The sequence below is a fragment of the Scyliorhinus torazame genome, chromosome 22 (assembly GCF_047496885.1).
Source record: "Scyliorhinus torazame isolate Kashiwa2021f chromosome 22, sScyTor2.1, whole genome shotgun sequence".
NCBI lineage: Eukaryota > Metazoa > Chordata > Chondrichthyes > Carcharhiniformes > Scyliorhinidae > Scyliorhinus > Scyliorhinus torazame.
In genome coordinates this window covers 107661480-107688397 of record NC_092728.1, presented here as the reverse complement: position 1 = coordinate 107688397, position 26918 = coordinate 107661480, and the positions used below count along the sequence as shown (strand labels likewise).

Genomic DNA, 26918 nt, shown 5'->3' with positions numbered 1-26918 from the left:
CCGTGCTGTACCTGTCCTGGGAGTGTTTGATGGGGACAGTGTAGAGGGAGCTTTATTCTGTATCTAACCCCGTGCTGTACCTGTCCTGGGAGTGTTTGATGGGGACAGTGTAGAGGGAGCTTTACTCTGTATCTAACCCCGTGCTGTACCTGTCCTGGGAGTGTTTGATGGGGACAGTGTAGAGGGAGCTTTACTCTGTATCTATCCCCGTGCTGTACCTGTCCTGGGAGTGTTGATGGGGACAGTGTAGAGGGAGCTTTACTCTGTATCTAACCCCGTGCTGTACCTGTCCTGGGAGTGTTTGATGGGGACAGTGTAGAGGGAGCTTTACTCTGTATCTATCCCCGTGCTGTACCTGTCCTGGGAGTGTTGATGGGGACAGTGTAGAGGGAGATTTACTCTGTATCTAACCCCGTGCTGTACCTGTCCTGGGAGTGTTTGATGGGGACAGTGTAGAGGGAGCTTTATTCTGTATCTAACCCCGTGCTGTACCTGTCCTGGGAGTGTTTGATGGGGACAGTGTAGAGGGAGCTTTACTCTGTATCTAACCCCGTGCTGTACCTGTCCTGGGAGTGTTTGATGGGGACAGTGTAGAGGGAGCTTTACTCTGTATCTATCCCCGTGCTGTACCTGTCCTGGGAGTGTTGATGGGGACAGTGTAGAGGGAGATTTACTCTGTATCTAACCCCGTGCTGTACCTGTCCTGGGAGTGTTTGATGGGGACAGTGTAGAGGGAGCTTTACTCTGTATCTAACCCCGTGCTGTACCTGTCCTGGGAGTGTTTGATGGGGACAGTGTAGAGGGAGCTTTACTCTGTATCTAACCCCGTGCTGTACCTGTCCTGGGAGTGTTTGATGGGGACAGTGTGGAGGAAGCTTTACTCTGTATCTAACCCCGTGCTGCACCTGTCCTGGGAGTGTTTGATGGGGACAGTGTAGAGGGAGCTTTACTCTGTATCTAACCCCGTGCTGTACCTGTCCTGGGAGTGTTTGATGGGGACAGTGTAGAGGAAGCTTTACTCTGTATCTAACCCCGTGCTGTACCTGTCCTGGGAGTGTTTGATGGGGACAGTGTAGAGGGAGCTTTACTCTGTATCTAACCCCGTGCTGTACCTGTCCTGGGAGAGTTTGATGGGGACAGTGTAGAGGGAGCTTTACTCTGTATCTTACCCCGTGCTGTACCTGTCCTGGGAGAGTTTGATGGGGACAGTGTCGAGGTAGCTTTACTCTGTATCTAACCCCGTGCTGTACCTGTCCTGGGAGAGTTTGATGGGGACAGTGTAGAGGGAGCTTTACTCTGTATCTAACCCCGTGTTGTACCTGTCCTGGGAGTGTTTGATGGGGACAGTGTCGAGGTAGCTTTACTCTGTATCTAACCCCGTGCTGTACCTGTCCTGGGAGTGTTTGATGGGGACAGTGTCGAGGTAGCTTTACTCTGTATCTAACCCCGTGCTGTACCTGTCCTGGGAGTGTTTGATGGGGACAGTGTAGAGGGAGCTTTACTCTGTATCTAACCCCGTGCTGTACCTGTCCTGGGAGTGTTTGATGGGGACAGTGTCGAGGGAGCTTTACTCTGTATCTAACCCCGTGCTGTACCTGTCCTGGGACTGTTTGATGGGGACAGTGTCGAGGTAGCTTTACTCTGTATCTAACCCCGTGCTGTACCTGTCCTGGGAGTGTTTGATGGGGACAGTGTCGAGGTAGCTTTACTCTGTATCTAGCCCCGTGCTGTACCTGTCCTGGGAGTGTTTGATGGGGACAGTGTAGAGGGAGCGTTACTCTGTATCTAACCCCGTGCTGTACCTGTCCTGGGAGTGTTTGATGGGGACAGTGTCGAGGTAGCTTTACTCTGGATCTAACCCCGTGCTGTACCTGTCCTGGGATTGTTTGATGGGGACAGTGTCGAGGTAGCTTTACTCTGTATCTAACCCCGTGCTGTACCTGTCCTGGGAGTGTTTGATGGGGACAGTGTCGAGGTAGCTTTACTCTGTATCTAACCCCGTGCTGTACCTGTCCTGGGAGTGTTTGATGGGGACAGTGTAGAGGGAGCTTTACTCTGTATCTAACCCCGTGCTGTACCTGTCCTGGGAGTGTTTGATGGGGACAGTGCAGAGGGAGCTTTACTCTGTATCTAACCCCGTGCTGTACCTGTCCTGGGAGTGTTTGATGGGGACAGTGTAGAGGAAGCTTTACTCTGTATCTAACCCCGTGCTGTACCTGTCCTGGGAGTGTTTGATGGGGACAGTGCAGAGGGAGCTTTACTCTGTATCTAACCCCGTGCTGTACCTGTCCTGGGAGAGTTTGATGGGGACAGTGTAGAGGGAGCTTTACTCTGTATCTAACCCCGTGCTGTACCTGTCCTGGGAGAGTTTGATGGGGACAGTGTAGAGGGAGCTTTACTCTGTATCTAACCCCGTGTTGTACCTGTCCTGGGAGTGTTTGATGGGGACAGTGTCGAGGTAGCTTTACTCTGTATCTAACCCCGTGCTGTACCTGTCCTGGGAGAGTTTGATGGGGACAGTGTAGAGGGAGCTTTACTCTGTATCTAACCCCGTGTTGTACCTGTCCTGGGAGTGTTTGATGGGGACAGTGTCGAGGTAGCTTTACTCTGTATCTAACCCCGTGCTGTACCTGTCCTGGGAGTGTTTGATGGGGACAGTGTCGAGGTAGCTTTACTCTGTATCTAACCCCGTGCTGTACCTGTCCTGGGAGTGTTTGATGGGGACAGTGTAGAGGGAGCTTTACTCTGTATCTAACCCCGTGCTGTACCTGTCCTGGGAGTGTTTGATGGGGACAGTGTCGAGGGAGCTTTACTCTGTATCTAACCCTGTGCTGTACCTGTCCTGGGACTGTTTGATGGGGACAGTGTCGAGGTAGCTTTACTCTGTATCTAACCCCGTGCTGTACCTGTCCTGGGAGTGTTTGATGGGGACAGTGTCGAGGGAGCTTTACTCTGTATCTAACCCTGTGCTGTACCTGTCCTGGGATTGTTTGATGGGGACAGTGTCGAGGTAGCTTTACTCTGTATCTAACCCCGTGCTGTACCTGTCCTGGGAGTGTTTGATGGGGACAGTGTAGAGGGAGCGTTACTCTGTATCTAACCCCGTGCTGTACCTGTCCTGGGAGTGTTTGATGGGGACAGTGTCGAGGTAGCTTTACTCTGGATCTAACCCCGTGCTGTACCTGTCCTGGGATTGTTTGATGGGGATTGTTTGATGGGGACAGTGTCGAGGTAGCTTTACTCTGTATCTAACCCCGTGCTGTACCTGTCCTGGGAGTGTTTGATGGGGACAGTGTCGAGGTAGCTTTACTCTGTATCTAACCCCGTGCTGTACCTGTCCTGGGAGTGTTTGATGGGGACAGTGTAGAGGGAGCTTTACTCTGTATCTAACCCCATGCTGTACCTGTCCTGGGAGGGTTTGATGGGGACAGTGTAGAGGGAGCTTTACTCTGTATCTAACCCCGTGCTGTACCTGTCCTGGGAGTGTTTGATGGGAACAGTGTAGAGGGAGCTTTACTCTGTATCTAACCCCGTGCTGTACCTGTCCTGGGAGTGTTTGATGGGGACAGTGTAGAGGGAGCTTTATTCTGTATCATACCCCGTGCTGTACCTGTCCTGGGAGTGTTTGATGGGGACAGTGTAGAGGGAGCTTTACTCTGTATCTAACCCCGTGCTGTACCTGTCCTGGGAGTGTTTGATGGGGACGGTGTAGAGGGAGCTTTACTCTGTATCTAACCCCGTGCTGTACCTGTCCTGGGAGTGTTTGATGGGGACAGTGCAGAGGGAGCTTTACTCTGTATCTAACCCCGTGCTGTACCTGTCCTGGGAGTGTTTGATGGGGAAAGTGCAGAGGGAGCTTTACTCTGTATCTAACCCAGTGCTGTACCTGTCCTGGGAGTGTTTGATGGGGACAGTGTAGAGGAAGCTTTACTCTGTATCTAACCCCGTGCTGTACCTGTCCTGGGAGTGTTTGATGGGGACAGTGTAGAGGGAGCTTTACTCTGTATCTAACCCCGTGCTGTACCTGTCCTGGGAGAGTTTGATGGGGACAGTGTAGAGGGAGCTTTACTCTGTATCTAACCCCGTGCTGTACCTGTCCTGGGAGAGTTTGATGGGGACAGTGTAGAGGGAGCTTTACTCTGTATCTAACCCCGTGTTGTACCTGTCCTGGGAGTGTTTGATGGGGACAGTGTCGAGGTAGCTTTACTCTGTATCTAACCCCGTGCTGTACCTGTCCTGGGAGAGTTTGATGGGGACAGTGTAGAGGGAGCTTTACTCTGTATCTAACCCCGTGTTGTACCTGTCCTGGGAGCGTTTGATGGGGACAGTGTCGAGGTAGCTTTACTCTGTATCTAACCCCGTGCTGTACCTGTCCTGGGAGTGTTTGATGGGGACAGTGTCGAGGTAGCTTTACTCTGTATCTAACCCCGTGCTGTACCTGTCCTGGGAGTGTTTGATGGGGACAGTGTAGAGGGAGCTTTACTCTGTATCTAACCCCGTGCTGTACCTGTCCTGGGAGTGTTTGATGGGGACAGTGTCGAGGGAGCTTTACTCTGTATCTAACCCTGTGCTGTACCTGTCCTGGGACTGTTTGATGGGGACAGTGTCGAGGTAGCTTTACTCTGTATCTAACCCCGTGCTGTACCTGTCCTGGGAGAGTTTGATGGGGACAGTGTAGAGGGAGCTTTACTCTGTATCTAACCCCGTGTTGTACCTGTCCTGGGAGTGTTTGATGGGGACAGTGTCGAGGTAGCTTTACTCTGTATCTAACCCCGTGCTGTACCTGTCCTGGGAGTGTTTGATGGGGACAGTGTCGAGGTAGCTTTACTCTATATCTAACCCCGTGCTGTACCTGTCCTGGGAGTGTTTGATGGGGACAGTGTAGAGGGAGCTTTACTCTGTATCTAACCCCGTGCTGTACCTGTCCTGGGAGTGTTTGATGGGGACAGTGTCGAGGGAGCTTTACTCTGTATCTAACCCTGTGCTGTACCTGTCCTGGGATTGTTTGATGGGGACAGTGTCGAAGTAGCTTTACTCTGTATCTAACCCCGTGCTGTACCTGTCCTGGGAGTGTTTGATGGGGACAGCGTAGAGGGAACGTTACTCTGTATCTAACCCCGTGCTGTACCTGTCCTGGGAGTGTTTGATGGGGACAGTGTCGAGGTAGCTTTACTCTGGATCTAACCCCGTGCTGTACCTGTCCTGGGATTGTTTGATGGGGATTGTTTGATGGGGACAGTGTCGAGGTAGCTTTACTCTGTATCTAACCCCGTGCTGTACCTGTCCTGGGAGTGTTTGATGGGGACAGTGTTGAGGTAGCTTTACTCTGTATCTAACCCCGTGCTGTACCTGTCCTGGGAGTGTTTGATGGGGACAGTGTAGAGGGAGCTTTACTCTGTATCTAACCCCATGCTGTACCTGTCCTGGGAGGGTTTGATGGGGACAGTGTAGAGGGAACTTTACTCTGTATCTAACCCCGTGCTGTACCTGTCCTGGGAGTGTTTGATGGGAACAGTGTAGAGGGAGCTTTACTCTGTATCTAACCCCGTGCTGTACCTGTCCTGGGAGTGTTTGATGGGGACAGTGTAGAGGGAGCTTTATTCTGTATCTAACCCCGTGCTGTACCTGTCCTGGGAGTGTTTGATGGGGACAGTGTAGAGGGAGCTTTACTCTGTATCTAACCCCGTGCTGTACCTGTCCTGGGAGTGTTTGATGGGGACAGTGTAGAGGGAGCTTTACTCTGTATCTATCCCCGTGCTGTACCTGTCCTGGGAGTGTTGATGGGGACAGTGTAGAGGGAGCTTTACTCTGTATCTAACCCCGTGCTGTACCTGTCCTGGGAGTGTTTGATGGGGACAGTGTAGAGGGAGCTTTACTCTGTATCTATCCCCGTGCTGTACCTGTCCTGGGAGTGTTGATGGGGACAGTGTAGAGGGAGATTTACTCTGTATCTAACCCCGTGCTGTACCTGTCCTGGGAGTGTTTGATGGGGACAGTGTAGAGGGAGCTTTATTCTGTATCTAACCCCGTGCTGTACCTGTCCTGGGAGTGTTTGATGGGGACAGTGTAGAGGGAGCTTTACTCTGTATCTAACCCCGTGCTGTACCTGTCCTGGGAGTGTTTGATGGGGACAGTGTAGAGGGAGCTTTACTCTGTATCTATCCCCGTGCTGTACCTGTCCTGGGAGTGTTGATGGGGACAGTGTAGAGGGAGATTTACTCTGTATCTAACCCCGTGCTGTACCTGTCCTGGGAGTGTTTGATGGGGACAGTGTAGAGGGAGCTTTACTCTGTATCTAACCCCGTGCTGTACCTGTCCTGGGAGTGTTTGATGGGGACAGTGTAGAGGGAGCTTTACTCTGTATCTAACCCCGTGCTGTACCTGTCCTGGGAGTGTTTGATGGGGACAGTGTGGAGGAAGCTTTACTCTGTATCTAACCCCGTGCTGCACCTGTCCTGGGAGTGTTTGATGGGGACAGTGTAGAGGGAGCTTTACTCTGTATCTAACCCCGTGCTGTACCTGTCCTGGGAGTGTTTGATGGGGACAGTGTAGAGGAAGCTTTACTCTGTATCTAACCCCGTGCTGTACCTGTCCTGGGAGTGTTTGATGGGGACAGTGTAGAGGGAGCTTTACTCTGTATCTAACCCCGTGCTGTACCTGTCCTGGGAGAGTTTGATGGGGACAGTGTAGAGGGAGCTTTACTCTGTATCTTACCCCGTGCTGTACCTGTCCTGGGAGAGTTTGATGGGGACAGTGTCGAGGTAGCTTTACTCTGTATCTAACCCCGTGCTGTACCTGTCCTGGGAGAGTTTGATGGGGACAGTGTAGAGGGAGCTTTACTCTGTATCTAACCCCGTGTTGTACCTGTCCTGGGAGTGTTTGATGGGGACAGTGTCGAGGTAGCTTTACTCTGTATCTAACCCCGTGCTGTACCTGTCCTGGGAGTGTTTGATGGGGACAGTGTCGAGGTAGCTTTACTCTGTATCTAACCCCGTGCTGTACCTGTCCTGGGAGTGTTTGATGGGGACAGTGTAGAGGGAGCTTTACTCTGTATCTAACCCCGTGCTGTACCTGTCCTGGGAGTGTTTGATGGGGACAGTGTCGAGGGAGCTTTACTCTGTATCTAACCCCGTGCTGTACCTGTCCTGGGACTGTTTGATGGGGACAGTGTCGAGGTAGCTTTACTCTGTATCTAACCCCGTGCTGTACCTGTCCTGGGAGTGTTTGATGGGGACAGTGTCGAGGTAGCTTTACTCTGTATCTAGCCCCGTGCTGTACCTGTCCTGGGAGTGTTTGATGGGGACAGTGTAGAGGGAGCGTTACTCTGTATCTAACCCCGTGCTGTACCTGTCCTGGGAGTGTTTGATGGGGACAGTGTCGAGGTAGCTTTACTCTGGATCTAACCCCGTGCTGTACCTGTCCTGGGATTGTTTGATGGGGACAGTGTCGAGGTAGCTTTACTCTGTATCTAACCCCGTGCTGTACCTGTCCTGGGAGTGTTTGATGGGGACAGTGTCGAGGTAGCTTTACTCTGTATCTAACCCCGTGCTGTACCTGTCCTGGGAGTGTTTGATGGGGACAGTGTAGAGGGAGCTTTACTCTGTATCTAACCCCGTGCTGTACCTGTCCTGGGAGTGTTTGATGGGGACAGTGTAGAGGGAGCTTTACTCTGTATCTAACCCCGTGCTGTACCTGTCCTGGGAGTGTTTGATGGGGACAGTGTCGAGGTAGCTTTACTCTGTATCTAACCCCGTGCTGTACCTGTCCTGGGAGTGTTTGATGGGGACAGTGTAGAGGGAGCTTTACTCTGTATCTAACCCCATGCTGTACCTGTCCTGGGAGGGTTTGATGGGGACAGTGTAGAGGGAGCTTTACTCTGTATCTAACCCCGTGCTGTACCTGTCCTGGGAGTGTTTGATGGGAACAGTGTAGAGGGACCTTTACTCTGTATCTAACCCCGTGCTGTACCTGTCCTGGGAGTGTTTGATGGGGACAGTGTAGAGGGAGCTTTATTCTGTATCTAACCCCGTGCTGTACCTGTCCTGGGAGTGTTTGATGGGGACAGTGTCGAGGTAGCTTTACTCTGTATCTAACCCCGTGCTGTACCTGTCCTGGGAGTGTTTGATGGGGACAGTGTAGATGGAGCTTTACTCTGTATCTATCCCCGTGCTGTACCTGTCCTGGGAGTGTTGATGGGGACAGTGTAGAGGGAGATTTACTCTGTATCTAACCCCGTGCTGTACCTGTCCTGGGAGTGTTTGATGGGGACAGTGTAGAGGGAGCTGTACTCTGTATCTAACCCCGTGCTGTACCTGTCCTGGGAGTGTTTGATGGGGACAGTGTAGAGGGAGCTTTACTCTGTATCTAACTCCGTGCTGTACCTGTCCTGGGAGTGTTTGATGGGGACAGTGTGGAGGAAGCTTTACTCTGTATCTAACCCCGTGCTGCACCTGTCCTGGGAGTGTTTGATGGGGACGGTGTAGAGGGAGCTTTACTCTGTATCTAACCCCGTGCTGTACCTGTCCTGGGAGTGTTTGATGGGGACAGTGCAGAGGGAGCTTTACTCTGTATCTAACCCCGTGCTGTACCTGTCCTGGGAGTGTTTGATGGGGACAGTGCAGAGGGAGCTTTACTCTGTATCTAACCCCGTGCTGTACCTGTCCTGGGAGTGTTTGATGGGGACAGTGTAGAGGAAGCTTTACTCTGTATCTAACCCCGTGCTGTACCTGTCCTGGGAGTGTTTGATGGGGACAGTGTAGAGGGAGCTTTACTCTGTATCTAACCCCGTGCTGTACCTGTCCTGGGAGAGTTTGATGGGGACAGTGTAGAGGGAGCTTTACTCTGTATCTAACCCCGTGCTGTACCTGTCCTGGGAGAGTTTGATGGGGACAGTGTAGAGGGAGCTTTACTCTGTATCTAACCCCGTGTTGTACCTGTCCTGGGAGTGTTTGATGGGGACAGTGTCGAGGTAGCTTTACTCTGTATCTAACCCCGTGCTGTACCTGTCCTGGGAGAGTTTGATGGGGACAGTGTAGAGGGAGCTTTACTCTGTATCTAACCCCGTGTTGTACCTGTCCTGGGAGCGTTTGATGGGGACAGTGTCGAGGTAGCTTTACTCTGTATCTAACCCCGTGCTGTACCTGTCCTGGGAGTGTTTGATGGGGACAGTGTCGAGGTAGCTTTACTCTGTATCTAACCCCGTGCTGTACCTGTCCTGGGAGTGTTTGATGGGGACAGTGTAGAGGGAGCTTTACTCTGTATCTAACCCCGTGCTGTACCTGTCCTGGGAGTGTTTGATGGGGACAGTGTCGAGGGAGCTTTACTCTGTATCTAACCCTGTGCTGTACCTGTCCTGGGACTGTTTGATGGGGACAGTGTCGAGGTAGCTTTACTCTGTATCTAACCCCGTGCTGTACCTGTCCTGGGAGTGTTTGATGGGGACAGTGTAGAGGGAGCTTTACTCTGTATCTAACCCCGTGCTGTACCTGTCCTGGGAGTGTTTGATGGGGACAGTGTAGAGGAAGCTTTACTCTGTATCTAACCCCGTGTTGTACCTGTCCTGGGAGTGTTTGATGGGGACAGTGTCGAGGTAGCTTTACTCTGTATCTAACCCCGTGCTGTACCTGTCCTGGGAGAGTTTGATGGGGACAGTGTAGAGGGAGCTTTACTCTGTATCTAACCCCGTGTTGTACCTGTCCTGGGAGTGTTTGATGGGGACAGTGTCGAGGTAGCTTTACTCTGTATCTAACCCCGTGCTGTACCTGTCCTGGGAGTGTTTGATGGGGACAGTGTCGAGGTAGCTTTACTCTATATCTAACCCCGTGCTGTACCTGTCCTGGGAGTGTTTGATGGGGACAGTGTAGAGGGAGCTTTACTCTGTATCTAACCCCGTGCTGTACCTGTCCTGGGAGTGTTTGATGGGGACAGTGTCGAGGGAGCTTTACTCTGTATCTAACCCTGTGCTGTACCTGTCCTGGGATTGTTTGATGGGGACAGTGTCGAAGTAGCTTTACTCTGTATCTAACCCCGTGCTGTACCTGTCCTGGGAGTGTTTGATGGGGACAGTGTAGAGGGAGCGTTACTCTGTATCTAACCCCGTGCTGTACCTGTCCTGGGAGTGTTTGATGGGGACAGTGTCGAGGTAGCTTTACTCTGGATCTAACCCCGTGCTGTACCTGTCCTGGGATTGTTTGATGGGGATTGTTTGATGGGGACAGTGTCGAGGTAGCTTTACTCTGTATCTAACCCCGTGCTGTACCTGTCCTGGGAGTGTTTGATGGGGACAGTGTTGAGGTAGCTTTACTCTGTATCTAACCCCGTGCTGTACCTGTCCTGGGAGTGTTTGATGGGGACAGTGTAGAGGGAGCTTTACTCTGTATCTAACCCCATGCTGTACCTGTCCTGGGAGGGTTTGATGGGGACAGTGTAGAGGGAGCTTTACTCTGTATCTAACCCCGTGCTGTACCTGTCCTGGGAGTGTTTGATGGGAACAGTGTAGAGGGAGCTTTACTCTGTATCTAACCCCGTGCTGTACCTGTCCTGGGAGTGTTTGATGGGGACAGTGTCGAGGTAGCTTTACTCTGTATCTAACCCCGTGCTGTACCTGTCCTGGGAGTGTTTGATGGGGACAGTGTCGAGGTAGCTTTACTCTGTATCTAACCCCGTGCTGTACCTGTCCTGGGAGTGTTTGATGGTGACAGTGTTGAGGGAGCTTTACTCTGTATCTAACCCCGTGCTGTACCTGTCCTGGGCGTGTTTGATGGTGAACAGTGTAGAGGGAGCTTTACTCTATCTAACCCCGTGCTGTACCTGTCCTGGGAGTGCTTGATGGGGACAGTGTAGGAGGAGCTTTACTCTGTATCTAACACCGTGCTGTACCTGTCCTGGGAGTGTTTGATGGGGGCAGTGTAGAGGGAGCTTTACTCTGTATCTAACCCCGTGCTGTACCTGTCCTGGGAGTGTTTGATGGGGACAGTGTAGAGGGAGCGTTACTCTGTATCTAACCCCGTGCTGTACCTGTCCTGGGAGTGTTTGATGGGGACAGTGTAGAGGGGGCTTTACTCTGTATCTAACCCCGTGCTGTACCTGTCCTGGGAGTGTTTGATGGGAACAGTGTAGAGGGAGCTTTACTCTGTATCTAACCCCGTGCTGTACCTGTCCTGGGAGTGTTTGATGGGGACAGTGTAGAGGGAGCTTTATTCTGTATCTAACCCCGTGCTGTACCTGTCCTGGGAGTGTTTGATGGGGACAGTGTAGAGGGAGCTTTACTCTGTATCTAACCCCGTGCTGTACCTGTCCTGGGAGTGTTTGATGGGGACAGTGTAGAGGGAGCTTTACTCTGTATCTATCCCCGTGCTGTACCTGTCCTGGGAGTGTTGATGGGGACAGTGTAGAGGGAGATTTACTCTGTATCTAACCCCGTGCTGTACCTGTCCTGGGAGTGTTTGATGGGGACAGTGTAGAGGGAGCTTTACTCTGTATCTAACCCCGTGCTGTACCTGTCCTGGGAGTGTTTGATGGGGACAGTGTAGAGGGAGCTTTACTCTGTATCTAACTCCGTGCTGTACCTGTCCTGGGAGTGTTTGATGGGGACAGTGTGGAGGAAGCTTTACTCTGTATCTAACCCTGTGCTGCACCTGTCCTGGGAGTGTTTGATGGGGACAGTGTAGAGGGAGCTTTACTCTGTATCTAACCCCGTGCTGTACCTGTCCTGGGAGTGTTTGATGGGGACAGTGTAGAGGAAGCTTTACTCTGTATCTAACCCCGTGCTGTACCTGTCCTGGGAGTGTTTGATGGGGACAGTGTAGAGGGAGCTTTACTCTGTATCTAACCCCGTGCTGTACCTGTCCTGGGAGAGTTTGATGGGGACAGTGTCGAGGGAGCTTTACTCTGTATCTTACCCCGTGCTGTACCTGTCCTGGGAGAGTTTGATGGGGACAGTGTCGAGGTAGCTTTACTCTGTATCTAACCCCGTGCTGTACCTGTCCTGGGAGAGTTTGATGGGGACAGTGTAGAGGGAGCTTTACTCTGTATCTAACCCCGTGTTGTACCTGTCCTGGGAGTGTTTGATGGGGACAGTGTCGAGGTAGCTTTACTCTGTATCTAACCCCGTGCTGTACCTGTCCTGGGAGTGTTTGATGGGGACAGTGTCGAGGTAGCTTTACTCTGTATCTAACCCCGTGCTGTACCTGTCCTGGGAGTGTTTGATGGGGACAGTGTGGAGGAAGCTTTACTCTGTATCTAACCCTGTGCTGCACCTGTCCTGGGAGTGTTTGATGGGGACAGTGTAGAGGGAGCTTTACTCTGTATCTAACCCCGTGCTGTACCTGTCCTGGGAGTGTTTGATGGGGACAGTGTAGAGGAAGCTTTACTCTGTATCTAACCCCGTGCTGTACCTGTCCTGGGAGTGTTTGATGGGGACAGTGTAGAGGGAGCTTTACTCTGTATCTAACCCCGTGCTGTACCTGTCCTGGGAGAGTTTGATGGGGACAGTGTAGAGGGAGCTTTACTCTGTATCTTACCCCGTGCTGTACCTGTCCTGGGAGAGTTTGATGGGGACAGTGTCGAGGTAGCTTTACTCTGTATCTAACCCCGTGCTGTACCTGTCCTGGGAGAGTTTGATGGGGACAGTGTAGAGGGAGCTTTACTCTGTATCTAACCCCGTGTAGTACCTGTCCTGGGAGTGTTTGATGGGGACAGTGTCGAGGTAGCTTTACTCTGTATCTAACCCCGTGCTGTACCTGTCCTGGGAGTGTTTGATGGGGACAGTGTCGAGGTAGCTTTACTCTGTATCTAACCCCGTGCTGTACCTGTCCTGGGAGTGTTTGATGGGGACAGTGTAGAGGGAGCTTTACTCTGTATCTAACCCCGTGCTGTACCTGTCCTGGGAGTGTTTGATGGGGACAGTGTCGAGGGAGCTTTACTCTGTATCTAACCCCGTGCTGTACCTGTCCTGGGACTGTTTGATGGGGACAGTGTCGAGGTAGCTTTACTCTGTATCTAACCCCGTGCTGTACCTGTCCTGGGAGTGTTTGATGGGGACAGTGTCGAGGTAGCTTTACTCTGTATCTAGCCCCGTGCTGTACCTGTCCTGGGAGTGTTTGATGGGGACAGTGTAGAGGGAGCGTTACTCTGTATCTAACCCCGTGCTGTACCTGTCCTGGGAGTGTTTGATGGGGACAGTGTCGAGGTAGCTTTACTCTGGATCTAACCCCGTGCTGTACCTGTCCTGGGATTGTTTGATGGGGACAGTGTCGAGGTAGCTTTACTCTGTATCTAACCCCGTGCTGTACCTGTCCTGGGAGTGTTTGATGGGGACAGTGTCGAGGTAGCTTTACTCTGTATCTAACCCCGTGCTGTACCTGTCCTGGGAGTGTTTGATGGGGACAGTGTAGAGGGAGCTTTACTCTGTATCTAACCCCGTGCTGTACCTGTCCTGGGAGTGTTTGATGGGGACAGTGTAGAGGGAGCTTTACTCTGTATCTAACCCCGTGCTGTACCTGTCCTGGGAGTGTTTGATGGGGACAGTGTCGAGGTAGCTTTACTCTGTATCTAACCCCGTGCTGTACCTGTCCTGGGAGTGTTTGATGGTGACAGTGTTGAGGGAGCTTTACTCTGTATCTAACCCCGTGCTGTACCTGTCCTGGGCGTGTTTGATGGTGAACAGTGTAGAGGGAGCTTTACTCTATCTAACCCCGTGCTGTACCTGTCCTGGGAGTGCTTGATGGGGACAGTGTAGGAGGAGCTTTACTCTGTATCTAACACCGTGCTGTACCTGTCCTGGGAGTGTTTGATGGGGGCAGTGTAGAGGGAGCTTTACTCTGTATCTAACCCCGTGCTGTACCTGTCCTGGGAGTGTTTGATGGGGACAGTGTAGAGGGAGCGTTACTCTGTATCTAACCCCGTGCTGTACCTGTCCTGGGAGTGTTTGATGGGGACAGTGTAGAGGGAGCGTTACTCTGTATCTAACCCCGTGCTGTACCTGTCCTGGGAGTGTTTGATGGGGACAGTGTAGAGGGAGCGTTACTCTGTATCTAACCCCGTGCTGTACCTGTCCTGGGAGTGTTTGATGGGGACAGTGTCGAGGTAGCTTTACTCTGGATCTAACCCCGTGCTGTACCTGTCCTGGGATTGTTTGATGGGGACAGTGTCGAGGTAGCTTTACTCTGTATCTAACCCCGTGCTGTACCTGTCCTGGGAGTGTTTGATGGGGACAGTGTCGAGGTAGCTTTACTCTGTATCTAACCCCGTGCTGTACCTGTCCTGGGAGTGTTTGATGGGGACAGTGTAGAGGGAGCTTTACTCTGTATCTAACCCCGTGCTGTACCTGTCCTGGGAGTGTTTGATGGGGACAGTGTAGAGGGAGCTTTACTCTGTATCTAACCCCGTGCTGTACCTGTCCTGGGAGTGTTTGATGGGGACAGTGTCGAGGTAGCTTTACTCTGTATCTAACCCCGTGCTGTACCTGTCCTGGGAGTGTTTGATGGTGACAGTGTTGAGGGAGCTTTACTCTGTATCTAACCCCGTGCTGTACCTGTCCTGGGCGTGTTTGATGGTGAACAGTGTAGAGGGAGCTTTACTCTATCTAACCCCGTGCTGTACCTGTCCTGGGAGTGCTTGATGGGGACAGTGTAGGAGGAGCTTTACTCTGTATCTAACACCGTGCTGTACCTGTCCTGGGAGTGTTTGATGGGGGCAGTGTAGAGGGAGCTTTACTCTGTATCTAACCCCGTGCTGTACCTGTCCTGGGAGTGTTTGATGGGGACAGTGTAGAGGGAGCGTTACTCTGTATCTAACCCCGTGCTGTACCTGTCCTGGGAGTGTTTGATGGGGACAGTGTAGAGGGGGCTTTACTCTGTATCTAACCCCGTGCTGTACCTGTCCTGGGAGTGTTTGATGGGGACAGTGTAGAGGGAGCTTTACTCTGTATCTAACCCCGTGCTGTACCTGTCCTGGGAGTGTTTGATGGGGACAGTGTCGAGGGAGCTTTACTCTGTATCTAACCCTGTGCTGTACCTGTCCTGGGATTGTTTGATGGGGACAGTGTCGAGGTAGCTTTACTCTGTATCTAACCCCGTGCTGTACCTGTCCTGGGAGTGTTTGATGGGGACAGTGTAGAGGGAGCTTTACTCTGTATCTAACCCCGTGCTGTACCTGTCCTGGGAGTGTTTGATGGGGACAGTGTCGAGGTAGCTTTACTCTGTATCTAACCCCGTGCTGTACCTGTCCTGGGAGTGTTTGATGGGGACAGTGTCGAGGTAGCTTTACTCTGTATCTAACCCCGTGCTGTACCTGTCCTGGGAGTGTTTGATGGGGACAGTGTAGAGGGAGCTTTGCTCTGTATCTAACCCCGTGCTGTACCTGTCCTGAGAGTGTTTGATGGGGACAGTGTAGAGGGAGCTTTACTCTGTATCTAACCCCGTGCTGTACCTGTCCTGGGAGTGTTTGATGGGGACAGTGTCGAGGTAGCTTTACTCTGTATCTAACCCCGTGCTGTACCTGTCCTGGGAGTGTTTGATGGTGACAGTGTTGAGGGAGCTTTACTCTGTATCTAACCCCGTGCTGTACCTGTCCTGGGCGTGTTTGATGGTGAACAGTGTAGAGGGAGCTTTACTCTATCTAACCCCGTGCTGTACCTGTCCTGGGTGTGCTTGATGGGGACAGTGTAGGAGGAGCTTTACTCTGTATCTAACACCGTGCTGTACCTGTCCTGGGAGTGTTTGATGAGGGCAGTGTAGAGGGAGCTTTACTCTGTATCTAACCCCGTGCTGTACCTGTCCTGGGAGTGTTTGATGGGGACAGTGTAGAGGGAGCGTTACTCTGTATCTAACCCCGTGCTGTACCTGTCCTGGGAGTGTTTGATGGGGACAGTGTAGAGGGGGCTTTACTCTATCTAACCCCGTGCTGTACCTGTCCTGGGAGTGTTTGATGGGGACAGTGTAGAGGGAGCTTTACTCTGTATCTAACCCCGTGCTGTACATGTCCTGGGAGTGTTTGATGGTGAACAGTGTAGAGGGAGCTTTACTCTGTATCTAACCCCGTGCTGTACCTGCCCTAGGAGTGTTTGATGGTGAACAGTGTAGAGGGAGCTTTACTCTGTATCTAACCCCGTGCTGTACCTGTCCTGGGAGTGTTTGATGGGGACAGTGTGGAGGGAGCTTTACTCTGTATCTAACCCCGTGCTGTACCTGTCCTGGGAGTGTTTGATGGGGACTGTGCAGAGGGAGCTTTACTCTGTATCTAACCCCGTGCTGTACCTGTCCTGGGAGTGTTTGATGGGGACAGTGTAGAGGGAACTTTATTCTGTATCTAACCCCGTGCTGTACCTGTCCTGAGAGTGTTCAGAATAGACACCAATTGCAATGGAGGAGTGCAAGAGATTTGAATGTGACCCTGACCTTTGATGTGATGTGAATAGGGATTGAAGGCTATGATGAGTTGCAGTATGGTGACCTGGTATTGGCAAATCCCTGTGGGGTGCCTCTGACCAGGAGATGAACATTGAATCTTCTCTCTGAGCCAATATAAACCTGGGTTGAACCGTTAGGTGGGGAGTAATAGATATACACTCTGCACACAAGGCAGTGATAGATACTGACCGATATACACTCTGCACACAAGGCAGTGATAGATACGGACAGATATACACTCTGCACACAAGGCAGTGATAGATACGGACAGATATACACTCTGCACACAAGGCAGTGATAGATACTGACCGATATACACTCTGCACACAAGGCAGTGATAGATACTGACCGATATACACTCTGCACACAAGGCAGTGATAGATACTGACAGATATACACTCTGCACACAAGGCAGTGATAGATACTGACAGATATAAACTCTCACACAAGGCAGTGATAGATACGGACAGTGAAACACTCTGCACACAAGGCAGTGATAGATACGGACAGATATCCACTCTGCACACAAGGCAGTGATAGATACGGACAGATATACACTCTGCACACAAGGCAGTGATAGATACGGACAGATATAAACTCTCACACAAGGCAGTGATAGATACGGACAGTGAAACACTCTGCACACAAGGCAGTGATAGATACTGACCGATATACACTCTGCACACAAGGCAGTGATAGATACGGACAGATATACACTCTGCACACAAGGCAGTGATAGATACGGACAGATATACACTCTGCACACAAGGCAGTGATAGATACTGACCGATATACACTCTGCACACAAGGCAGTGATAGATACTGACCGATATACACTCTGCACACAAGGCAGTGATAGGTACTGACAGATATACACTCTGCACACAAGGCAGTGATAGATACTGACAGATATACACTCTCACACAAGGCAGTGATAGAAACGGACAGATATACACTCTGCACACAAGGCAGTGATAGATACTGACAGATATACACTCTGCACACAAAGCAGTGATAGATACGGACAGATATAAACTCTGCACACAAAGCAGTGATAGATACTGACAGATATACACTGCACACAAGGCAGTGATAGATACTGACAGATATACACTCTGCACACAAGGCAGTGATAGATACGGACAGATATACACTCTGCACACAAGGCAGTGATAGATACGGACAGAAAACCACTCTGCATACAAGGCAGTGATAGATACGGACAGATATACACTCTGCACACAAGGCAGTGATGGATACTGACAGATATACACTCTGCATACAAAGCAGTGATAGATACTGACAGATATCCACTCTGCACACAAGGCAGTGATAGATACGGACAGTGAAACACTCTGCATACAAGGCAGTGATAGATACGGACAGATATACACTCTGCACACAAGGCAGTGATAGATACGGACAGAGAAACACTCTGCATACTAGGCAGTGATAGATACTGACCGATATACACTCTGCACACAAGGCAGTGATAGATACTGACAGATATACACTCTGCACACAAGGCAGTGATAGATACTGACAGATATAAACTCTCACACAAGGCAGTGATAGATACGGACAGATATCCACTCTGCACACAAGGCAGTGATAGATACGGACAGATATACACTCTGCACACAAGGCAGTGATAGATACGGACAGATATAAACTCTCACACAAGGCAGTGATAGATACGGACAGTGAAACACTCTGCACACAAGGCAGTGATAGATACTGACCGATATACACTCTGCACACAAGGCAGTGATAGATACGGACAGATATACACTCTGCACACAAGGCAGTGATAGATACGGACAGATATACACTCTGCACACAAGGCAGTGATAGATACTGACCGATATACACTCTGCACACAAGGCAGTGATAGATACTGACCGATATACACTCTGCACACAAGGCAGTGATAGGTACTGACAGATATACACTCTGCACACAAGGCAGTGATAGATACTGACAGATATACACTCTCACACAAGGCAGTGATAGAAACGGACAGATATACACTCTGCACACAAGGCAGTGATAGATACTGACAGATATACACTCTGCACACAAAGCAGTGATAGATACGGACAGATATAAACTCTGCACACAAAGCAGTGATAGATACTGACAGATATACACTGCACACAAGGCAGTGATAGATACTGACAGATATACACTCTGCACACAAGGCAGTGATAGATACGGACAGATATACACTCTGCACACAAGGCAGTGATAGATACGGACAGAAAACCACTCTGCATACAAGGCAGTGATAGATACGGACAGATATACACTCTGCACACAAGGCAGTGATGGATACTGACAGATATACACTCTGCATACAAAGCAGTGATAGATACTGACAGATATCCACTCTGCACACAAGGCAGTGATAGATACGGACAGTGAAACACTCTGCATACAAGGCAGTGATAGATACGGACAGATATACACTCTGCACACAAGGCAGTGATAGATACGGACAGAGAAACACTCTGCATACTAGGCAGTGATAGATACTGACAGATATACACTCTCACACAAGGCAGGTACATTTAAAATGAACAGTGGGGTTCAAAATGCAGCGTATAATACCCCGTAGGTTTGAATTGTGTTGCACTCTGCCCGTTTATTTACCCTGATTTAACTGGAATGTGTGTTGACAAGGCACGAGATTACTGGGTCTGTGCTGATGAGTGTTCGGAGTCCCCTTGTTGCTGTTTAGTTCCCACTGTTTAGAAAATTCCCACTGTCTCTTCCTGCTGGCTTGCCGCAAGTTTTGGATAACAATATTTTTTACGTTGACAGGATTTGTTGATGAGGAAGATGAGAAAGGTGCCTGTACATCTCTGGTAAGAATGAAGTTGCATTGCTCAGTTCCTGTGCTGTATCTCTGCACATCAGCCACTTCCTCAACTTTTCCCTTTTGACCTCCCAAGGATGCTGAAGGAATCCCTGAGAAACGTTCTGATTATATTGAAGAATTGCACCACAAAAACTGATTAATGTGGAATAGGCACCAACAGATGTGTCTGTGTGATATATGTAAACATTTATAATGGGCCCCGAGGAGGAGGGCCCATCCCAGACTGGGGATGGGGGGGTCCCAGTCCGCATGAGGTGGGGGGGGGGGGGGAGGTGCGGCCACGTCCGCCCCAGCTAGCTTGCTGCATTAGTTCCTCCTGAGTAATTTAGCTTGCTGTCATAAAATGTGACATCTTATCCTTCGCTGGTTTCCATTGGTCACTGGAGAGTTCATCTCTTTTTTTAATTTAAAGTACCCAGTTCTTCTCTCTCCCCCCCCCCCCCCTTCCAATTAAGGGGCAATTCAGCGTGGCCAATCCACCTACCCTGCATACCTTTGGGTTGTGGGGGTGCGAGACACGGGGAGAATGTGCAAACTCCACACGGACAGTGACCCAGAGACCGGATCGAACCTGGGACCTCGGCGCTGTGAGACATCAATGCTAACCCACTGCATCGCTGTGCTGCCCTGTTTTCATCTTTTAAAAAAGTTATCTGGCAAAATTGTTATAATTTGGGCACTCCTGCAGGATTTGAATTAATGACTGAAACCGGTCCACTGGAATTTTCCAAAGTTTAAACAAACAAGGTTTCACATTTCATTTGCTATATTCAGTGAAAAACCAAAATGGCTACTTGCAATTCTCCGGTGTTTCTGGAGAGGGGAGATCTGTCTGTTAGTGCCTTGCAACAGTTAGTAGGGATTAATTTGACGATAATGTAAACGTTTAAAAAAAAAGCCGAGATTGTAAATAGCTGAGGGCCCAAGCACTGCTCCTTGCAGTACCCCACTAGTCACAGCCTGCCAACCTGAAAATGACCCAATCCTAATGTTTTCTGTCCATTAACCAGTTCTCAATCCGTGCGGATATGCCCATGTGCTCTTTAACCTAGTGTGTGAAACTTTATCAAAAGCTTTCTGAAAGTTTAAATATACCACATCCACTGGTTTCCCCCTTTTCTATTCTGCTAGTTACATCCTCAAAAAACCCAACAGGTTTGTCGAACATTATTTCCCTTTCGTAAAATCCCATGTTGACTCCCACTGTTACTTCCTGAGTGTCCCGTTATCACACCCTTTATTGTATCTCTTGTGGCAAGATATGGGCAACATCCACAGGTGTCGCCCTAGTCCTGTTTTTAAGAAAATGTAGAGGGGAAGATGGCAGCAGTAACTTTTGGTTTGTGTCCAGGAGCAGGCTGTCACTGGGGACATATTGCCTTCGTTCCCAGACAATGTGGACGATGAGGGTGACGACCTCCCCGAGGACCCCGAGACCTGCCTGCAGATGAACCTGGTTTACCAAGAGGTGATTGTGGAGAAGCTGCAAGACGTTGAACTGCTGCTCACCCACAATAAGGAGCAACAGGTCAGTGTGTGACTACTTGAACTGGTTTTGGGGGAAGAGGGGGGACACGAGTTCCTTGGGGAGCGGAGCTGCACTCCCCCCCCTCCCCCCCACCCCCCCCCCCCCCACCCCCCCCCCAACCCTACAAAGACAAAAAACAAAGAAAAGTACTGCACAAGAACAGGCCCTTCGGCCCTCCAACCCTGCGCCGACCATGCTCCTCGTCTAAACTAAAATCCTCTACACTTCCGGGGTCCGTATCCCTCTATTCCCATCCTATTCATCTATTTGTCAAGATGCCCCTTAAACGTTACTATTGTCCCTGCTTCCACCACCTCCTCCGGCAGCGAGTTCCAGGCACCCACTACCCTCTGCGTAAAAAAAAAAAACTTACCTCGTGCATCTTCTCTGAACCTTGCCCCTCTTTATACTGGAGCTGCCAGTGGCATCCGAACCCAGGGGCTGCAGCAGAATCGATGTGAAATGCCTGCTCCTGGGCTGCCTGTGACTAATCCCACCACGGGGTCTGAGAGGGGGACCCGCCGATGTCTACAATCCCTCACCACTGCTGGATTTACCGTGTTGACAGCGACCAGGTCTGTGAACAACGCAAGGAGGCCATTCAGCCACTCGATCCTGTCCTGCCATTCGATTAGGCTTCAGCTCCTGGGAGAAGTACGCTCCAGAATTCCATTACCCTCTTATGTGAAGGAGCACTTCCTATGTTGCCCCTCATCCACCGAGCTCTAATTTAAGGTTCTGAACTCACCAACCAGAATATATAATTTCTCTCTCTCTCTAACTTAGTGAAATTTTGATTAGTTCTTCTTTTATACTCAGTAATGCAATGCTTAGATTATATAACTGGTCCTTAACCCATTTAGCTGCAGTGTTCTTTAATGCACTCCATCAAAGGCCAGTAACCACTGTAGTGGTTACAATCCACATGGAGGCCATTGCGCCCATGCTGCCCTCTGGAAGAGCAACCGGCCTAATCCCATCCTGTTCCTGTAGCTCTGCAATTTGTTCTCTCCAGATATTGATCCAGTTCATTTTTTAAAATAAAATTAAGAGTACCCAATTCTGTTTTTCCAATTAAACAGCAATTTTAGCCTGGCCAATTCACCTACCCTGCACACCATTTTGGGTTGTGGGGGTGAGACCCACGCAGAAACGGGGAGAATGTGCAAACTCCACACGGACAGTGACCCGGGATCGAACCCGGCTCCTCAATGCCCCAATTTATTATTTGTAGCCATGATTGAATCTGCCTCCGCCACACTCTTTATTGCCTTTATTTATAAAACCCAGGATTCCTTATGCCTTATTCACCACATTCTCAACCTGCCCTGCCATCTTCAAATATGTATGCGCATATACTCCCAAGCTTTTCTGTTTCTGTACCCTTCATTTTATATTGCCTCTCTTCATTCTTCCAAAATGAATCACTTTGCAATTCTCTACATCAAATTTCATCTGCCATGTGTCTGCCCATTCCAGCAGGCTGCTCATGTCCTCTTGAAGTCTGACACTCTCCTCTTCACATCCTCATCGTTCCTGAGCACACAAGTCTACACCGTTAACATAGGTCAAGAAAAGCAGTGGTTCTCCGGGGAGCCTCACAATATGTCCTCCAATCCAAAAGAACAACCCTTCATGGCTATTCACTTGGCCAACTTGGTATTCATGCTACCACTCATCGTCCCGTTTATTCCATGGATTTTAACTTTGCTGACAAGCCTGTCATATGGTACTTTATCAGTTGTCTTCTGGAAGTTCAAGTGCATCACACCAACTGGTTTCCCTCATCAACCCTCTCTGCTATTAGCTCAATCAAGTTTGCTGAACGTGATTTTCCTGACACAATCCATGCTAGTTTTCCTTAAGTCATCCCCACTTGTCCCAAGTGATTATTAATTTTGTCCCGCATTATTGTTTCCAGAAGCTCCCCCACCACCAAGGTTAAACTCACTGGTCTGTAGTTGCTGGGCATATCCTTGTATCCTTCCTGTGGTATGGTGACCATATCCAGGCAGTGCCCCTGCTCTGGCAGTGAACGCACAGTATCCTTACTCTCTCCTGCAGACTGAAATCATGGGTGACCTCGCTGGACGCGGGACTGAAAAAACAAAATCCAAGGACCAGCCTGCCACCTTGTACCTGGGCCACTTCCTGAGGCCGTATTTCAGGGATAAAGTCACTGGCCTTGTGAGTATCTTTGAACTTGATAATTTAACTTTGTGAATATGTCGGTTTGTTTCTGGTGCTGGATGATTCAGCTGTTTGACGGACGGGATCTGTCACCTTTCCCAGCTGGAGCTTGTGCCTCTCCCCTGATAGTTGATGTTCTCTAACATTTGAGCTTTTTTCCGGGAATGGGAGAAGCAGGTCCCTTTCTCTGATTCAGTGAATTATTGTTGGAAGCTGAAAACTGACTCTGGAAGTTTGTCGTGTCAGGTGACCGGGCCGGCAGATTCAGTTGTAAAAGGTGGAGTGGACTCGAGGGGCCATATGGCGTACTCCTGACTGCCGGCCTGCGCGCCCCACGCCGGCCGGCCTGCACGACCCACCATTTTCTCTTACCTTGTTTGTTGCTGACAAAAATGGAGGAAATGGTTTTGGGTCCCTTTGGGCCCAATGGTCCCTTTGACCCCCCCCCGAACTTGGAAGAAAAAAAGGGCACCGACCATATTTTAAAAATGCGGCCACACTGAGCATGCGCACTGATGATTTTTAGAAATCTGTTCCTGGCCATTTTGAAGGCCGCTTGCACTTCCGGGTGCGGCGATGACCAGCTGAGTCGCATGTTTCGGCAGCTCCCGGTGAAACGGACTTTTGGGCTCTTGATAGGAGCCCCAACGGCAATTTTGACGGCTACAAACACTGTGCGGTAAACCAGAAGGGAATCCCCCCTGGATACGGATGAAAAAAGGAGGAGAAAGTGGCCGGATTGCAGTGGATCCTTTAGAACAGCGGCAAGGAAGGCAAGCAAAAACCAAGATGGCGTCGGAAGGTGGCAGTTTAACATGGGGCCCTGAACAACAAGAGTTCTTGAAATGCTGTGTGGAAGAGCTCAAAAATGAAGAAAGAGCTGTTGGCCCCGATACTACAGGCGATCGAAGGGCTAAAGGAGGAACAAAAGACCCAGGAGCGGGAGCTTCGGGTCGTGAAGGCAAAGGCAGCCGAGAATGAGGACGACATACAGGGCCTGGTGGTGAAGACGGAGACGCATGAGGCACATCAGAAACGATGTGTGGAAAGGTTGGAGGCACTGGAGAACAACGCAAGGAGGAACAACCTGAGGATTCTTCCTGAAGGTGCGGAGGGAGCGGACGTCGGGGCATATGTGAGCACGATGCTGCACTCGTTAATGGGAGCGGAGGCCCCGGCGGGTCCGTTGGAGGTGGAGGGAGCATACCGAGTGATGGCGCGAGGACTGAGAGCAGGAGAAATTCCCAGAGCCATAGTGGTGAGATTCCTCCGTTTTAAGGATAGAGAAATGGTCCTTAGATGGGCAAAGAAAATTCGGAGCAGTAAATGGGAGAACGCGGTGATCCGTGTTTATCAAGACTGGAGTGTGGAGGTGGCGAGAAGGAGGGCGAGCTTTAATCGGGCCAAGGCGGTGCTTCATAAAAAGAAGATAAAATTTGGAATGCTGCTAACCGGCAAGACTGTGGGTCACATATCGCGGGAGGCACCACTACTTTGAGACGGCGGATGAAGCGTGGACTTTTATTGTGGAAGAAAAACTGGAATGAGCGGGTTATTAAAAAGAACGTTTGAACAAAGTGGTGGGGCGAATGTGGGGGGCGAAGAGGGGGGTTAAAAAGGGGGGAAAGAGGAGTTTTATGTACTAATCCTGCGATGTGGTAACTTTTCTCTCTTCCACAGGTGGTGATGGGGGGAGGAGGGGAGGGGAGGTGGAGGAGATGGGGCGTTGGCCATTGGGGGCGGGGCCAAGGGAGAAGCGCGGGCTTGGTTCCCGCGCTATGATAATCATGGCGGGAATAGAGAAGCAGGAAGGAGGGGGCGTCGGACGGTGCGAGCCGAGGTTGGCCAGAGTTTGCTGACTTCTGGGAGCAACATGGGGGGAGTAATTACGCTAGCGGGGGGGGGGGGGGGGGGGGGGGGGGAGGAATTACTGGGTTGCTGCTGCTGGGGAGAGGGGGGAGCTGGTATGGGCGGGGGGGGGCACCGCCTGGGGGAGATACAGCTGCGTGGGAACTGGGTGAGGAGCTGGAAAAAGGTGATGGCTAATCGACAAGGGGGTGGTAGGAAGCCCCCCAACTCGGCTGATCACGTGGAACGTGAGAGGGCTGAACGGGCCGATAAAGAGGGCACGGGTACTCGCACACCTTAAGAAACTTAAGGCAGATGTGGTTATGTTACTGGAAACGCACCTGAGACTGATAGACCAGGTTAGGCTACGCAAAGGATGGGTGGGGCAGGTGTTCCATTCGGGGCTAGATGCGAAAAACAGGGGGGTGGCTATATTAGTGGGGAAGCGGGTAATGTTCGAGGCAAAGACTATAGTGGCGGATAACGGGGGCAGATACGTGATGGTGAGTGGCAAACTACAGGGGGAGACGGTGGTTTTGGTAAACGTATATGCCCCGAACTGGGATGATGCCAATTTTATGAGGCGGATGCTAGGACGCATTCCGGACCTAGAGATGGGAAAGCTGATAATGGGGGGAGATTTTAATACGGTGTTGGAACCAGGGCTGGATAGGTCGAAGTCCAGGACTGGAAGGAGGCCGGCAGCAGCCAAGGTACTTAAAGATTTTATGGAGCAGGTGGGAGGTGTAGACCCGTGGAGATTTAGCAGACCTAGGAGTAAGGAGTTCTCGTTTTTCTCCTATGTCCATAAAGTCTACTCGCGAATAGACTTTTTTGTGCTGGGAAGGGCGTTGATCCCGAAGGTGAGGGGAACGGAGTATACGGCTATAGCCATTTCGGATCACGCTCCACACTGGGTAGACTTGGAGATAGGGGAGGAAACAGGAGGGCGCCCACCCTGGAGAATGGACATGGGACTAATGGCAGATGAGGGGGGTGTGTCTAAGGGTGAGGGGGTGCATTGAAAAGTACTTGGAACTCAATGATAATGGGGAGGTCCAGGTGGGAGTGGTCTGGGAGGCGTTGAAGGCGGTGGTTAGAGGGGAGCTGATATCAATAAGGGCACATAAAGGGAAGCAGGAGAGTAAGGAACGGGAGCGGTTGCTGCAAGAACTTTTGAGGGTGGACAGACAATATGCGGAAGCACCGGAGGAGGGACTGTACAGGGAAAGGCAAAGGCTACATGTAGAATTTGACTTGCTGACTACAGGCACTGCAGAGGCACAATGGAGGAAGGCACAGGGTGTACAGTACGAATATGGGGAGAAGGCGAGCAGGTTGCTGGCACACCAATTGAGGAAAAGGGGAGCAGCGAGGGAAATAGGGGGAGTGAGGGATGAGGAAGGAGAGATGGAGCGGGGAGCAGAGAGAGTGAATGGAGTGTTCAAGACATTTTATAAAAAATTATATGAAGCTCAACCCCCGGATGGGAGGGAGAGCATGATGGGCTTCTTGGATCGGCTGGAATTTCCCAAGGTGGAAGAGCAGGAAAGGGTGGGACTGGAAGCACAGATCGAGGTAGAAGAAGTGGTGAAAGGAATTAGGAGCATGCAGGCGGGAAAGGCCCCGGGACCGGATGGATTCCCAGTCGAATTCTATAGAATATGTGGACTTGCTCGCCCCGGTATTGACGAAGACCTTTAATGAGGCAAAGGAAAGGGGACAACTGCCCCCCGACTATGTCTGAAGCAACGATATCGCTTCTCTTAAAGAAGGAAAAGGACCCGCTACAATGCGGGTCCTATAGACCTATTTCCCTCCTAAATGTAGATGCCAAGATCCTGGCCAAGGTAATGGCAATGAGAATAGAGGAATGTGTCCCGGGGGGTGGTCCACGAGGACCAAACTGGGTTTGTGAAGGGGAGACAGCTGAACACGAATATACGGAGGCTGTTAGGGGTAATGATGATGGCCCCACCAGAGGGGAAACGGAGATAGTAGTGGCGATGGATGCCGAGAAAGCATTTGATAGAGTGGAGTGGGATAATTTGTGGGAGGTGTG

General features: G+C 50.7%; 1 protein-coding gene and 1 non-coding gene across 4 annotated transcripts in view; both read left to right on the top strand.

The window, feature by feature from the left end:
- Window positions 1–26918, top strand: part of snapc4 (small nuclear RNA activating complex, polypeptide 4) — a 98896-nt gene that overhangs the window by 22457 nt on the left and 49521 nt on the right. For 2 of the 3 annotated variants that reach the window (XM_072488880.1, XM_072488877.1), the window contains exons 2-4: window positions 19233–19276; window positions 20642–20818; window positions 22883–23005. In XM_072488880.1, the coding sequence (XP_072344981.1) occupies window positions 19233–19276; window positions 20642–20818; window positions 22883–23005 (344 nt within the window). The remainder of the gene's footprint in view (window positions 1–19232; window positions 19277–20641; window positions 20819–22882; window positions 23006–26918) is intronic. The other variant, XM_072488878.1, reaches the window with a different exon arrangement.
- LOC140399514 (Z30 small nucleolar RNA) lies at window positions 16426–16521 on the top strand. The gene has a single exon (XR_011937713.1). It is a non-coding gene; the product is annotated as a Z30 small nucleolar RNA (small nucleolar RNA).